This window comes from Anticarsia gemmatalis, chromosome 8 (assembly GCF_050436995.1).
Source record: "Anticarsia gemmatalis isolate Benzon Research Colony breed Stoneville strain chromosome 8, ilAntGemm2 primary, whole genome shotgun sequence".
Taxonomy (NCBI): domain Eukaryota; kingdom Metazoa; phylum Arthropoda; class Insecta; order Lepidoptera; family Erebidae; genus Anticarsia; species Anticarsia gemmatalis.
This window is the reverse complement of record NC_134752.1, coordinates 185,142-202,619: the sequence shown is the minus strand read 5'-3', so window position 1 is coordinate 202,619 and position 17,478 is coordinate 185,142. Positions and strand designations below refer to the sequence as shown.

The 17,478-nt window shown below is 36.8% G+C and overlaps 1 protein-coding gene across 1 annotated transcript in view; it reads left to right on the top strand.

The window, feature by feature from the left end:
• raptor (regulatory associated protein of MTOR complex 1) overlaps window positions 1-17,372 on the top strand; it is a 33,261-nt gene extending 15,889 nt beyond the window's left edge. The window contains exons 22-28 of the mRNA XM_076116952.1: window positions 10,492-10,575; window positions 12,637-12,810; window positions 12,964-13,180; window positions 13,852-13,968; window positions 14,168-14,296; window positions 14,582-14,719; window positions 15,047-17,372. Of these exons, the coding sequence (XP_075973067.1) occupies window positions 10,492-10,575; window positions 12,637-12,810; window positions 12,964-13,180; window positions 13,852-13,968; window positions 14,168-14,296; window positions 14,582-14,648 (788 nt within the window). The 3' untranslated portion in view covers window positions 14,649-14,719; window positions 15,047-17,372. The remainder of the gene's footprint in view (window positions 1-10,491; window positions 10,576-12,636; window positions 12,811-12,963; window positions 13,181-13,851; window positions 13,969-14,167; window positions 14,297-14,581; window positions 14,720-15,046) is intronic.
• The last annotated feature ends 106 nt before the right edge of the window (window positions 17,373-17,478 follow it).

Here is a 17,478-nt window from a genome sequence, read left to right as displayed (position 1 = left end):
ATATACTTATGAGCCTTCTGACTATGATTTTATTCACGCTTTCCTAATGGCCGAGGTACAATTAACGACGTAGAGTGACATTTATACGCATATTTCCTCTAAAATGCGGTGTTTTGAAACGCGTAGCATAATGTATGGCAATCAGAAATACTGAAATGTGGAGCTTTTTTCATGAAGGGATATGGATACGCTATGACTATCAGTTACAGTGGTAAAGGTGCAGATATAATGGTTACTAACATGCAAGAAGGATTCCTGAGCTTTTGGGCTTTTGTATAATCTGGTATTTGAAATTACAAGTCAGATTTCAATGTATAACGGCAAAATAAAAATGCTATGACGCTTTGATATGTACAAACAATTTGATATATTTAGTGTGTTCGTGCTGTTATATCCGAAATTAGTTAATAAGTTTTGCTGTGCAAGCAATACATAATTATTATAAAAGCATCACCGCCACGCGGCCAGTAGTCAGTTGTTGTTAGCAGTTAGCATCACTCAGTAATTCCATTAACATCTCCCGGGTGCAACAGTTTGAGTTCGTGTAGTAGTGTAATTTTGGGTCTCTTAATAAATATATTTCGGGTTTTAATAAATAGTTTTTTTTTAAAAACTCGCTAAGGACTTCGCGCAAAACATTTGGTGTCAGAAGTGGGATGCTGTTGGCTTTCTGGACCCGTGTTCAGACCACAGCATTCGGACAGTTCTTAGTGAGTGTGTACTAGCAGCGCAAGGTCGACGGTAAGCCTCAGCTCTTGCAGCGTGAGCCCGCATCACGTCAGATCGACGATAAGTCTCCGCCCCACGCAGCGTGAGCCCGCATCAGACACGCAAGTACACCCCTTAGCCGACTGTCAGCCTCCGCTTTGTAGCGTGAGCCAGCGCTAGCCCGTCAACCAAATTCTAGTCTTGACCTTGACTAGACTGCAGCCGACCTTCAGCCTCCGCTAGTAAGCGTGAGCCGGCGCCGCAGCAATCGAGACCAATTACCTACGTCTTCAATCTGAATTTTTTATACTCAAATTCTACTGAGCCTATAAAACCCTCTGGGTGTAGAGCAGCTCCGTGTTGTCAACGTCTTCAGCTGTTGCCAGTTCCCATGATGCAGCTAACTCACCTGATCCTCTTCGCCTTCATCTGGAACACGAAATCATCATCAACGTAAGTCTTAACTTTCTGTGTTGTGTGTGCAGTGAAATTTTGTGATAAAAGTATTCGAAATAATTTGTGCATCGTTCTGCAACTCTGAAAAGAAAATCTTATTATAAGACTTTATTTTAAATTAGCCGTGTAACAACAAATAATCTGTATATCTAAATCTTATATTCTAATTATTATATTAGAAATTTATATCTAAACATATACCTATTATTATTATTGTTGATTATCAATGACGGATTCCGAACTTTCAGTAAAATCTGAAAAGGAAAATAAAAATCCTACAAAAATGTCCAATGCTATAACTCTTAATTTCCTTACCAAATTTATTAAACCATATGATGGTAAAAGGGAAACGCTCCCCGCTTTTCTTACAAACTGTGACAATGCCATTTCACTTGCCTCCGTTGAACAACAAACTATCTTATGTAAATTTATTATTTCCCAATTGGAAGGTAAGGCACAAGTAGCATGTTCTTTAAAAACTTTTAGTAAGTGGTCAGAACTCAAGGATTTCTTAAAACAGAACTTTAGTGAGAAGAAACATTCATCACATCTTTTGTCCGACTTACAAAATTGCAAACAAAACTTGCCGTCGGAGACAGTCACGCAATTTTCCTTGAGAATAGAATCATGTCTTACGCGGTTGTTAGCAGATGTGCATTTCTCATGTGATAAAAAGGACGAATTAGTCGGTAGAGTCGCCGGTATTGAAGATTTAGCACTCAATACCTTCCTTATGGGTCTAAATCCGAGTTTTTCGCATATAGTTCGATGTCGTAACCCTAAAACGCTAAACGAGGCGGTCACACATGCTATTGAAGAAGAAAAATTATTTAACGCTACCAAACTCTCTTCTAAATCACCGAAGACATGTTCGACGTGTAACAAACAAGGTCACTTGTCTTCAGAATGCTATCGAAATAAGAACAAAAATGTAAAATCTTATAATACAAATTTTTCTAATTCAAATCTTTCAAATCAAAATCGTTTTCCCATGCAAATTCAATCGTCACAAATTCCTAATAATTTCCCACGTAAAAGTTGCGCATATTGCAAAAGACCCGGTCATTTGATAACCGAGTGTCGCAAGCGGCAGTACAATAATCAACACCGTAATAATACTCATGCACAGAGTAGTGATGTACATAGAGGCAACGCAAATGTAAATTTTTGCCATACGAATGATACGGCCATGAACCATTCAAGCGTTAATGAAACATTAATTCCCGAACCTTTAAACTAAATCGGATTCCGAATGCGTGTCGATCGGAATCCATAGGATTCAAAAATGACACAATTATTTCTAAATCTTATACTAAATCGTATGATAATCCTAAATCTTATACAAAATCATATGATAATCCTAAATCTTATACTAAATCGTATGATAATCCTAAATCTTATACAAAATCATATGATAATCCTAAATCTTTTACTAAATCGTATGATAATCCTAAATCTTATACTAAATCGTATGATAATCCTAAATCTTATACTAAATCGTATGATAATCCTAAATCTTATACAAAATCATATGATAATCCTAAATCTTATACTAAATCTTATAATGATACTAAATCTTATACTACATCTTATGATTATCTTAAATCCTATACTAAATCTTACGATAATTCTAAATCTTATGATAATACTAAATCTTATGATAAATCTAAATCTTATAATAACTCTCTTAAGTACTACACAAACGACTCACCTTGTAAGGAAAATGATGATAATTCAGCAGGCAAACTTACCTCTTTTCCGTCGGATGATTTGTCCCAGTCCTTAAAATGTCCCAAATCTTATCAAAATAATATACCAGTTTACGAAACGAGTTCGTTTAATAAAAAGGTAACACTTCCGCATGTTTTCTTATTAACTAAGCATACTAACCGGTCACTCGTTCTACTAATCGACACCGGATCTAGCGTTTCTTTAGTAAAAGAAGAAAGTCTTTATCAAAAACCTAATCTATCTCCAGAAATAGTGAGACTTAAAGGAATCAATGATAGCGGTACATATTGCCAAACATTAGGTACTTTTCAAATGCAATTCTATTTATCTTCAGACGTGTTTTCTTATAAGTTTCATGTTGTTAATAATGTTCATCTTGAATATGATGGCATAATCGGTACTGATTGTCTAGGTTATCTTAAAGCTGTCATAGATTATGATAAGCAATGTTTAATAATGCAAAATCATACTTTACCTTTACGTTTCAAACTGCCAATTTATAAAATCCCTGCTCGTTCCGAAGCTGTAATCGAATGTGGAGTGTCAAACAGTGCAGATGAGTTACCTCTTCTTAAAGAAGCCTTAGTTCTTGATCATAAAATATCTGAAGGAGTATATGTCGCGAATTGTGTTGTCACCTTAAAGCCAAATCGTAGAGTAAATGTTTCAATTCTAAATACAACTGAATCTGAAATTGAAGTTAATAATTATTCCGTTAATCTCACACCTGTGGATAATAGCCTCACAGAGTGTCTGCCAATTTCAAATATCGAAACTGTAAATAAAACTTCTCCTTCTCTTACTGATAGACAAAATCTAGTTCTAAATCAAATACGAACCTCTCACTTAAATCCTGAAGAAAAAGCAGCTTTGTTAGACTGTTGTTCTCAATTCACAGATATTTTCCATCTCGAAGGTGAACCCCTCACCTATACAAGCACTATCGATCATTCTATAAATACGGGAAATGCCGCTCCAATTCACGTAAAATCTTACCGCTTCCCGGAATGCCACAAGGAAGAAGTGGACAATCAAATAACTAAAATGCTGAAACAAAATATCATACGCCCCTCTCAATCACCATGGAGTGCCCCTGTATGGGTGGTCCCAAAGAAGGCAGATGCCTCAGGTAAACGTAAATGGCGTATCGTCATAGATTATCGTCGTCTTAACGATGTCACGGTGTCCGAAATTTATCCTATACCTCTGATAACAGATATTCTTGACCAATTAGGACATTCTAAATATTTTACAACCTTAGACCTTGTAAGTGGATTTCACCAAATTTTATTAAATCCTGCTGACGCAGCAAAAACAGGATTCACAATTGTTGGCACAAACGAAACATCTGGTCACTATGAGTTCAACAGAATGCCTTTTGGGCTTAAAAATGCCCCTAGCACCTTTCAGCGTCTTATGAATACAGTACTATCTGGTCTTCAAGGATTACACTGTTACGTCTACTTAGATGACTGTATTTTGTACTCTCCAGATCTTCCTAGTCACCTCGATAAGCTAAAATTAGTCCTTGAAAGATTTCGGCAACATAATTTAAAACTACAACCAGACAAGTGCGAGTTCTTACGCCGAGAAGTGACTTATCTCGGTCACGTAATCACTGATAAAGGTGTCTCACCTAACCCCGACAAAATAAAAGCCATCGAAGGTCTTCCATCTCCCAAAAACGCCAAGGATATAAAATCATTTCTAGGCTTAGTCGGATACTACCGCAGATTTATCGAAAACTTTTCAAAGATTACTAAACCTCTTACTTCTCTTTTAAAGAAGGACGTTAATTTCCATTGGACGCAAGAACAAGAACTTGCTTTCCAAACGTTAAAAAATAAACTAATCTCAGCACCTTTGTTACAATATCCTGATTATTCAAAGCCATTCATTCTTACCACTGACGCATCTAATTATGCCATTGGAGCCATTCTTTCCCAAGGTGAAATCGGCAAGGATAAACCGATAGCCTATGCGTCAAGGACCTTAAACAAAGCAGAAGGAAACTATTCCACAACGGAAAAAGAACTTCTAGCTATTCTTTTCGGTGTGAAAACGTTCCGCCCCTATTTATATGGCTACCAATTCAAAATCGTTACGGATCACAGACCTTTAGTTTGGTTGTTCAATGTCAAAGATCCAGGTAGTCGTCTTATACGATGGCGACTCAAACTAGAGGAATATAATTACGAAATCGTCTATAAACAAGGTAGACTAAATTCTAATGTCGATACTTTATCTAGATATCCCGTAAACGCCTTAACTTCTAACTCAAATTTAAATAAATCAACTTATGAACAATACTTCAAAAAGCAATTTTTAAAAACCGCATCAAACAACGATACTGTCATAGAAGAGCATAGTCAATCCCTTCATTTAGCCAAACAAAAATGTATAGCATGCCCGATGTCTCTGGACCTTGATTACTCTATGCCACATTGTGAGCAGTTGTTATCACTTGTAGAAAATGCTGACGAGTTACGCGCTCGTGAACGTGAACTTGAAACCGTTCACACTGTAGATTCTAATAATAGAACGCTTTATTTTCTTTATACTAAAATACATCATTACGACGAAACAAGTTATAAAATAATATATAAATTACTTATGGAATTACGGAACAAAATTATTTCTAGCGAAAATTATGAAAAAGAATTAGCTATATCCGATTTTTCAGAGCCTTTTACAAAATTAGTGTATGTTAAAATTTATAATATGATATCGTATATTTTCCATGGCACTCAAATTAAAGTGCATATCTATAAAAATAAAATCATATATCCTACTCCCGCTGAGGTCCCGAATATTTTAAAAGAAAATCATGGTACCACTATTGCTGGTCACCCAGGCGTAAAAAGGATGTACAATAGGATAAAAGCATCCTATTACTGGAAATCTATGCGTTCAGATATTGAACGATTTGTAAAAGATTGTAGGTTATGTCAAATAAACAAACCTATGCGCTCTTCAAACAAAGCACCAATGGTCATTACCTCCTCCAGTACCAAACCGTTTGAGAGATTAGCTCTCGACATTGTCGGTACTCTGCCCGAAGCTGGCCTTCAAAAATTCAGGTATATACTAACGCTTCAGGACGATTTGACCAAGTTTTCTTCCGCTTATCCTATGATAACATGTTCGACTGACGAAGTAGCACGAAATCTAATTCATTTCTTTTCTCTATTCGGTTTTCCAAAAATGATTCTTACTGATCAAGGTACCTGTTTTACCTCCGATCTCTTCAAACAATTAACAGAAATTCTTAAAATTAAAAATCTGTTTTCAACCCCGTATCACCCTCAAACTAATGGCGCTCTAGAAAGGAGTCACGCCACTCTCAAGGAGTATCTAAAGTCGTTCGTAAACGAAAATCACGACGACTGGCATTGCTATTTAGCGACTGCCATCTTGTCCTATAATACAACGCCTCATTGTACAACAGAATATACTCCCTTTGAGTTATTATTTGGCCACAAACCTTCCATACCCAGTAGTTTATATGAATCAAATGATAGCACTACCTATCACGACTATATTCGCGCCTTACAATACAGGATGCGTTTTGCTCGCGAAAGGGCCTTAGAAAATATAACTAAAAGTAAAGAAGCATCAAAGAAATATTATGATACAAATTCCTCATCTAAAACTTACAAAGTCGGCGATATGGTCTATTTAAAACATCATCATAGGTTAAGGAAAGCCTTATCTCCAATTTGGAAAGGTCCCTATAAAATAGTAAAAATTCATGGTAAAAACAATGTTTCTTTAAGCATAAATAGAAAACATGTCAAATATCATGTTAACGAAATTAAACCAGCGTGATTTGCCATTGTTACAGATTGGTTTTGGCTGACCCCATCGAATATATCTCTCATAGTCCGGGTATATACTTTGACCCGTCATCAATTGCATATTTTTACAACGACTTCTGGAATGTGATAACTCACGTCGAAGTCGCCCCTATCAAACCTTATTTAGATAAAATCCAAAAATCTATTTTAAGTGTATCTGCTTTCTGTGAAAAAGCAAAGAATTTAGCTATAATTTCGTTAGATTGTAAAAATGCGATTGACCCTTTAGAAATATTAATTAATGCTAATTTTCTTAAGTATAACTCTTTATCTCACCTTATCTCCGAAAGATTCAATGATCGTTCTAAAAGGTCACTCGAATTAGGTGGCGAAATATTAAAGTTCTTTTTCGGTACTCTAGACGCAGATGACGCTAGAAAATACGATCAAGCTATTACATCTTGTCAAGAAAATGAAAATCAAATATTTTCCCTCATGAAGGACAACATACACGTTGTTCAGTCCACCATCAGTAACTTTAATATTTCCATACACAAATTAAATGAAAATGAAATTAAATTAGATAAGCAAATACAAAAACTTAATTACATATTTACTGAAAATCATAAAACAAATACTAATTTAATGAATATTGAGAAAATTAATTCCCTATTTAATGTTTTAGAAGGATCATTATTGTCAATCTCTAATATTCTTGATACAATTTTAAATTCTATTTTATTTGCAAAGGCAAATATTTTACATCCCTATGTCCTATCTCCTACAAAATTATATAACGAACTTTCAAATAGTAAACAATTTAAATCGAATGTTGAATTTCCTGTAACCTTATCTTTACAAAATATACATAATATTATAGATCTGTCACAATTAATTGCGTATTATTATAATAATAAGATTATGTTTGTAATCCAAATTCCTCTGATTAACCCTATGAGGTTCAATGTGTACAAAAACCTACCGTTACCTACTCCTCAAGAAGGTAATAACTTTTTAACATATGTATTGATTCACCCATCTAAACTCTATATAGCAATAACTGATGATAGATTAAACTACGCAATGTTAGATGATATAACTAGTTGTAAGAGTGTCAATACAAATTATATGATATGTCCTTTACCTTCTATTCTGTCAACGATCAATAATCCTTCCTGTGAGTCAAAACTGTTAACGGAAGTAACCTTGTCACTTCCTGATATTTGTCACAATAAGCTTATTTATGGTAACATTAATATTTGGCAAAAACTAAATAATGGAAAATACATATTTGTCCAATCCAAACCTAATAAGTTAACATTAAAATGTAATCATAATATTAAAGATTATTCTCTGCAAGGCACTGGCCTGTTATCTTTGGAAAATGATTGTATTGCGTATTTCCAAACCTTGCAATTCTATCCATCACATACTTATAAAAGAATTTTACCGAGTCAATTGTCAATCAATTATGACATAACAGAAGATGATTGTTGCAAATTTAATATACTAAATGACAGTTTACACGAAATTTCTCCTATTTCATTGACAAACATAGATTTAGAATCATTTAAATTAGCTTCGCATAAATTAGACAGTTTAGAAAACCAGATAAATAATGTAAAGAATCAATCTCACATTATTAAATATGGTCATTACTATTCAACATTAACTTATGTAATAGTTGGTATAATTGTCATTTACTCACTATATAAATTATATAAAAAATGTTTTGCTAAATGCATTAACCCATCCTGTTGTATACAGATATATAACCATTGTTATAATGATAGTAAAAGTAGTAATGAAACTTCAATAAATCACTCTATGGAATTAACTAATGTATCCGAAAACTCTGAAGGATTTGACAGAAGGTCAATTCAAAGCTTACCTGAAATTGAAATAAATAAAATGAATAAGAATGTAAAATTTAGACCTTTTGAAAAATCTAATCGCAACCTAAGCATTTATTAGGTAACTACTTATAATTACTATCTCTAATCTATATTCTAGAAGTAAAATTTACTTTTCTATTTTGTTTCATGATTTATCTTAAGTTTCATTATATAAAGTGATCTTTTATATATATCACTATGATTTTAATATAAAACTAATGTTTTCTATTTCTTAGTAATAACTTTAATGTTTATATGATTGTAAAACTCAAGCTCTTGCACGCTGTTTAGTTTTTAAAACTTCGCGTTCTTCTTATTTAAGATGAAGCTCCGTTTTCAAGGGGGGACGTGTTATATCCGAAATTAGTTAATAAGTTTTGCTGTGCAAGCAATACATAATTATTATAAAAGCATCACCGCCACGCGGCCAGTAGTCAGTTGTTGTTAGCAGTTAGCATCACTCAGTAATTCCATTAACATCTCCCGGGTGCAACAGTTTGAGTTCGTGTAGTAGTGTAATTTTGGGTCTCTTAATAAATATATTTCGGGTTTTAATAAATAGTTTTTTTTTAAAAACTCGCTAAGGACTTCGCGCAAAACAGTGCACGTGCACGGGCTCGCACGCATTTTATATAGATGGGTTTTTCACTTGTTCGCATCAAATGTATTATTTTAATAATTTATAAAATTCATTTTGTAAATCTGACTTGTAGTTTTCTCATTTGGAACTAACTTCCGTGACTAATATCTTCATAATTTGAGCTCATTTCATAACTGGAGTACTAACGTAACATCATCGTAACATTTTGTCAGTAACAATGTTATCATTCAACTAACAACTGGCAATTGTAATCGGACTAGTAATGGGTGCTTTATAAAAACAAATTAATTTGGTACTTTTAAGCTTATAGTCATTTCAACAAGTTCACGTGTTTTTAATAAATTTCGTATTATATGAGACTAGCTGACACGGCAAACGTTGTTTTGCCATGTAAATTTAAAAAAAAAAAATTTACACTCAGGGGTATGAAAAATAGATGTTGGCCGATTCTCAGACCTGCTCAATATGCTCACAAAATTTCATGAGAATCGGTCGAGCCGCTTCGGAGGAGTAGGGCAATGAAAACTTTGACGCGAGAATTTTATATTTTATGTTTTTTTTTTATTTATTTTTTTGTGAATCTAAACCACTCTCAGATCCCCTTGAACACACACAAAAAATTTCATCAAAATCGATCCAGTCGTTTAAGAGAAGTTCAGTGACATACACACTTACAGAAGAATTATAAATATAAAGATTGTTATGTACCATTGGAAACATATACACAGGTCATTACTTGCGCGAAACGTATAGACGGGGTTGGGTATAAGCCAATTTATCGCTTTAATGTCAGTTCAGTTGTCTAACTTATAAAAATTATTTAAAGCATTGTCCGCTTTAGACAGTGGCTACTAAGGTGTAACGCAAACCAAAGAAGGCGCGTTGAAGATACTGCAAATAAATCAATTTAGAATATCTCCTATAATATGTGGATTAAACCAGAATAGATGTTCATTACACAAATATTTACCCTGAGTGCCACAAACGATTAAAATATCGGCAATAACTACGACAATTTCGCTGCATCATAATTTAAAATTTTTGCTTCGATCGTCGATTGGTAGAACAGTCAATCGAGAGTTCTTTCCACTGGGTGTAAGTTGTTGTAAACTGTCAAAAACACCTACTTGTGTTCAAGTTGTTTGGTGACTCCTCTGTATTTTGGACGCTCCACCGATGTAAATAAAAAGAGTATGTAGTGACACTTGTTGATCAGACTATAAGCATGTAAATCAGTTGTTATGGGTAAAGGTATTGTGTATGTCAGTTACAATTGTCACATCACCGCTGTGTTGGGGGGTAGGTCTGGCGCAGCTCGTGTCCGACCAGTTCATCTCGGCCGAGGACAAGCAGGCCGCCACTAAGAACAAACAGAGCGACGCTAACCGTGAGTATCTACATCTCAATGTTACATGTGCTTTCTGTTATCATTTACATAGCCTGCGCACACGAACGACTAACTCCTGGTTTCTGATGTACATTTAGCGTTAGTTTATCTATTAAATACATAGTTTTTTTTTATGTGAATTTACAACGCTATTGAATAGACAAACTACCGCTAAAATGTACCTCAGAAACCGGGCAGTACTGTCCGTATTTATGCAAGTCTTTTGTGTGCGCGAGGACATCAAATGTGTTTACTTGTTTCTTATTGTATGTACGGGTTATGAACGTCTTTCTGTTGCTATTAAATGGATTAGGATGACTACCTGTCCGTTGATGCGGACGGTTTGGAAACGAAGAAATAGGGGAGAGGTGCCATGAAAGGGACATTTATGTTGTGGAGCCTCTAATAAGTATATAAAATATTATTTTTATTAGGTTGGAGTTGAATGGGAAGCCTTCATTAATTAACTATTGAAATAAAATACAGTTATTATTAATTCTAGCTGTTGAGTCATTTATTTTTGCATTTTTCAAAAATGTGTGTTTTGTCCCTTTCATAAATGGCCTGTTTTGAAAGGGACATGATCATTTATGAAAGGGACAGTACAAAATACCTAAAATAATCAGGTCAAATTAAGTAAAAAACAAACATAATAAAGGAACCACCACTACAATAGATAATTTTAAGAAAGTTTACGATCAGATTTTAAAGTAAAGGAATTGTTATGTCTAGTCTTACTATTTTTATTATTAGAACATAACAAGTTATTATATAACATGTTATTGAAATAGAGATCAATACCTAGGTACATTACATAGTTTCATAAACATCTTAAACACTAATTAACTGTCTTCTTTAACTTTGGTTAGGTATTATCTGAAAAATATTTTTAGTGACAAATTGAAAATGCCTTTAATGCCACAGGTTTCGTGTGCCCATTTGGTGCATATCATTCACTGCCTCTTCAAACTATTTGGCATCAACACCCGGGTTCTCTTTTTTGGTGACATTTTATCTGCAATGATAAATAATAATTGATCACAGTGATATAAGCAGTCATGAAAGGGACGTCCCGTTCATAACCGTTTGTTGTGTCCCTTTCATAAATATCATAGTCAAAATGAAAACATAACCACAAAATCTACAATTGTAAATAAAAGTGTACTTACCTTTTGTTTTAATATTCGTGTACGACAAGGAGATACTAATCTTATGAAAAATAATAAATAATCAATTCACTTCACTTGAAAAAACGTTTTACAAAAATAGCTAAAAAAATACTTTTCTACCGTAATACGAACACTGACACGCGGTGGCCACCTTTGAAGTGACAGAAGCATGAAGTTAGGTGCGATCGAATGTCCGTTGGTGCTGCCATACAACAACAATAATGTTGATCCGAATCGGTTTTTATTTTAGCTGTGATTTGAAATGTCCCTTTCAATACGTGTCCCTTTCATGGCACTTCTCCCCTATAAACCAATGCGATTAAACCACTTAAGAGGAGCGGAGATTTTTGTGCTATCCTATTGGTTAATATTTCTCCATTTAGCTGCGCTCCGGTTCACACTAAGCCATAGGCTGCTCTTCCTGCCGCACTGAATCCGTCGAGCGCACTATCGGTTTATCTGTCGCGCACGTCAGCGTCTCTGTGAGATGTCTCGTTGAAGAAAGCAGCTTAATTGTCGTAGTGATAGATAAAAGTCAGTTTTTACAGTTGTTGTGTTATTCGTTTCATATTTGAATGTCTCATACATGTGTTATACAGTGGTAACATTCACTAATATTCACGTTGTTAATCATGCATTTGTTACTAATCGGGTCGGATAGGTTGGACGTCGCACGATACCGGTCAGTATTAACGTAACCTAGTTATTTTTTGCGATATGATTGATAAAGAACCTGGCGTCAATATTGACTTATTATTTTGTAAAACGGAAGCGACTATCGATCCACTTCATGTAGCCAAAAATAATGAATCGTTGATAGTTTGTAAAGTAATAAAAACCATAGTCCGGCGTTGAGCTTATGGTGTTATAACTGGTGTGATTCTCCCACCAGTGGTGAGTCCAGTGGGCGGCGGGTCGAGCGGCTCGAGCGGCTACAGCCCGCAGCCGCCGCCCACGCTGCTGCGCTGGTGCGCGGCGCGCCGCACGCTGGCGCTGGCGGGCCGCGCGCCCACCGTGCGCCTGTGGGACGCCGACTCCGAGCTGCTGCTCACCGACATCAACACCGGTACGTACGTCACGACTAGGGACAGTAGTTCAGGTATACGTACGTACGACCGCTTGTTATCGATATGCCGGGAACGCGGATACGTTACACATGATGGTACACGTACAAACTTCCCAGTGAAAGACATAAAATTAAAACTGTTTCATACGACAGAATGCGAGGCGGCTGCGACGTCACTGTGGCGCGGCAGCGGTCACGACGGGTCGGGCGGCGCGGCCGCGCAGCAGCTGGTGTGCGGGTTCGGTGACGGGACGGTGCGCGCGTGGGACGAGCGCGCGCCGCCCAGCCCGCTGTACCGCCTGCACGACCACCACGCGCCCGTGCTCGCCGCCGTGCACCGCGCCGACATATACACCATGGTCACGGGCTGGTGCGTATACGAACATACACGTGCTCGCTTAGACATATTATACCTAAAAAATATGGTTCCTACTATAGAAATACCAAATAACTACACAGACCAAACGAGAACTCAATAACAATTTGTTTTAAAGGAGATCGGCAGATTTCGTACAGCTTAAAGTTTGTGTTGTTTCGTAACAGAATTTGTACCACTTATTAAGGGGACCAAGTCACTTATTTTTATTTGGGAGTATTATTTTTAGAAGTCCGGATTAATAAGAAAGTATTTGTTTATTTAAATAATAATTTTTAGTCCATGGCTTATATTTGTTGACAACTAAAGAAAAAGAAAATCTCATGAGACGTCACTTTTCGTCTGACGTCTACGCATCCGCCAATTTGCTGTTGTTTTAAATTGTGGTTTTGACAGCATCTGAGCAATTTAGCGAACTATCGGGGCTTCTAAAAATGGACATAACTTTTACCTCCCAACTTTTAAAAATATAAGAATTTTAAAATAAGCTTGTCTATCATATTAGCTACCAATTAAAACAAAAAGTAAACCTAAACATGACATTTTATAAGCTGTACGAATTCTTCATATAAACCTGCCGTTCGCCTTTTTCTTGCAGATATACTCATACAACTCTTCTACTGCAAAGTTCATATTTCTCATGTAAACTGTATGTGTGTGTGCAGTATGAACGGCGAGGTGCGCATCTACGACACGCGCAAGATGTGTGTGACGGAGACGGTGCGCGCGCCCGCGCCGCTCGCCGCCATCGACGTGCACCCGCTCTGTAACCTCATCGCGTGGTCAGTACACAACATTACTGTATTTTTTTATTTTCAGATTAACTTACGACCTGTTTCAATGTCGCAATACTAGTAAGTGTCGTTTCGATACCCTTCAGTTTCAGTAATCGTAACATACATTGGAAAATAATCTTCTCCATAGTTGTGGACCTCGGTATACTAATAGAAAATCAACTTTATGTGTATTGTTATTGTGCAGTGGGTCAGTGAACCAAAGCATCAGCATCTACGACTTGAAGGGCGCGGCGCTGAACACGATCAAGTTCCACGAGGGATTCATGGGCGCGCGCATCGGACCTGTCTCCTGCCTAACCTTCCATCCGCTCAGGTACGTCTTACCTCGTACCTTTAAAGCTAAACCATTTCATATATCCGTTTTGCATACTCCATACTCGTTCATTATATTATGTAAAATACCTGTCTGCCAGTTACCCTTATGATACAATTTGGTATGGAAATTTGTGACCATCCATCGTGGAACCGCTCCAATAGCGGCCGGTGCCGAGAATATAGCCGGAGCTCAACTTTCTGTGTCGCTTTCTGCTCCGCCCAGCGTCGTTAGTTAGGGTATATTGATTGATTCTACTTTAGTTACAATACAATGTGTGTGCAGGTGCGCGATGGGCGTGGGCTCGAAGGACTCGACGGTGTCGGTGTACGTGGCCGAGGCGCGCCGGTGACCGTCGCTGTGCCGCGCGCTGCCGCTCCCGCTGCCCTTCACGCAGTGAGCGCGCCGCCGCCGCACCCGCAGGTCACACAAACACGATGATATATCCTACACGCCACACATGTATATCTTTCACCCTAAGTGCTGCGTAGGACAAACTACGTGTCATGCGCTACACGCTACGAGCGACAAACTACGTGCCATGCGCTACGTGCTACGCGCTACAAGTATAAGAAAAGACTCGACAGTGTTGGAGTACATACAAGCACTGAGCAACCCTATTCCCCTGCTACGGTTCATAGTGACACACCGACTAGACTGCTAGATTTATCTTTTTGTTATTCTCTGCTACGCATATGATTTTAGATACTCAAGTAAGATAAGTGAAGTTGATGATGATTATATTTGCAGGTGTGTGAGTGTGGGGCGCAAGGGCAGTCGCCGGTACCATACATACGTGTACATAGCTATACACCACTATGTATTCACTGACATGTCGCTGGCGCGTGACGCGTGACGCCGACATCGACACCGACGCTGTAACGCTTATCTAGTCTACCAACGATACACTTACATAACTACAAGTATATTCAACATGTCCTACGTTTTAGTTCAACACTATGTCATTGAATACTTATTTAGTGTATAGATAATAATAATATATGTAAGTAGTCGACAGAGTGTACGCGCGCGTCGTCACAGTGACGTCACTCGACGACACTGCATGTAACCGATGAGATATCTCTAGATGTAACGGCGCCCGAGCTCACCGCAAGTATATACAACTAAAGTTACCACAAATAATACTCACACTATTAGAATATTTTAAAATTCGAAACGAAAAATACAACTATTATTTTTATTACTAAATACAATATACAGTGGGTGCGCTCGGGCGCCCCCTAGCGAGAATATTTGGTGCTACATTATACCGATATTATAATATTAATTTATTGTTATTATACGTCGCGCAACCGGTGTAGCCGCGTGCGCAGCTCGTCGACCACGCGGTCTGAGGGACCGACCATATTACACACGCTCTACTACTGACGAGACACTGACCACTTGTTGGACAAACATTACTCCTACCTAAAACGATAAATAAGCGGTAACATATTGTGTATTTATAATTATTACTTTTGTAATTTTGTATTGGATAATGTTACCGCCGAACAAAATGTACAGTTCACTATGAAACGAGATAACTTGTGGTATTAAACCCACTGACACGGTCGGTCCCACCAGACATTGTACATATATGCGCGCGTCGGTCAGTCTGTACTCTGTATGTAAGACGTACAGCGTGTGTCGTCTAGCCAAATACAATACATACACGTATGTTATATCAAACTATTACTTAAATTATTCACAAATTGTAACGCTTTAAGTAGCTATGTAATTATGTAAATATCGTCGGCCACTATTCCATCTGTACTCATAGGGAACGCTGTGCCTGTGCAGTAGTGTACCATGTACCATGTACATCGTGTCGGAGTATAACACTCGCGCTCTGCGCTTCAGAGCGACGGATATCGAATTATTGTAACGCTAAGTCAAACTCGACGTGTGACGTGTAACGCCTACAGTTGCGAGTAACAACTAGTAGATTGTAATGAAATGTACCAGTAATGCAATATTTAATAGTTTATTTATTTAGTGTAAGCGTTAGTTTGTTTACATACGATATCGCAGCGCGACTCCACCGCCTCACTTACCCAGCACCCGCCTCGTTTGCGACTCTTTTATACGACACGCTACTCTCGACTCCTTATCGTTTATTCTATGTTACATTGACCTACGAGACCCTAAGACTATCCCTAAATTTGACTACTGTAATGGTAATATTATGTAATTATGTTGATTTGGTTAGTCCCCAATGTTGTGTTCAATCAGACGGCACTTGACGGCAGCGCTCGCTCGCCGGTGGCACGTCTCGACTCGTGTTCAACAGGTGCTACTACACAATGTTGATATTTATATTACTTGTTACGTATACGTACACATGTACACACGTACGTCACATCGCCCACGTCTACGTCTTCGTCGTACTTGTACATACTAAGCTTAATTTCCGAATGACGCCGAGATATACGTGTATATTATATTATTATTATTATATTTCGTTCCAAATGATTTTGTCTTGTGATTTACAGAAAGTTCCTAAGACTCAATAATTACTAGCTGCCATTTTTAAAAAATTATATAAGGTTTTGTTCACTACGTAATAAGTTAAAGATTTTGTGTTCGTTTTTAATTTAGATTTTAATGTAACAAATTTTGTCCATGTGTAATTCAGAGTTGTTTTTTTTTATTGTTTCATATTAGTACCGCAATGAATTGAGGGATACCGGTAGCTATAGTGTTAAGTGATATAATGCGCATTTAACTGTAATGATGTTAGTTTGTAATATGTGAGGATTATGTTGATTGCTCTGAACAAATACTTGTGTAACATTGGACTTGTATTACTGAATTCACTTATGAAATGTGTGGCCATACAGAAGTATAGTTAGTAGTAAGCGGTTGTCACCACTCACCAGTACCAGTTGTGATCAAACGTCAACTACGTCAATACAATGAACAAACAGACATGTTGCCAATAGGTTGTTAAATATATTAAAACTTGCATTTCGTCTATGAAGTGATCGATATTTGCTTTTACGTATTATGTAATTTAAATGTACATTTTACATAATAATAATTGTTGTTGTTAAAATAAAACATGGTTAAAAATAAATATGCATCTTTTAATTACCATTACCTATGCCTGAATTGTTTTTAAGTATTTCAAAGATAGTGTACCTACCAGATGTTCATAAATTAAGGTTAGTGATGTCAGACAA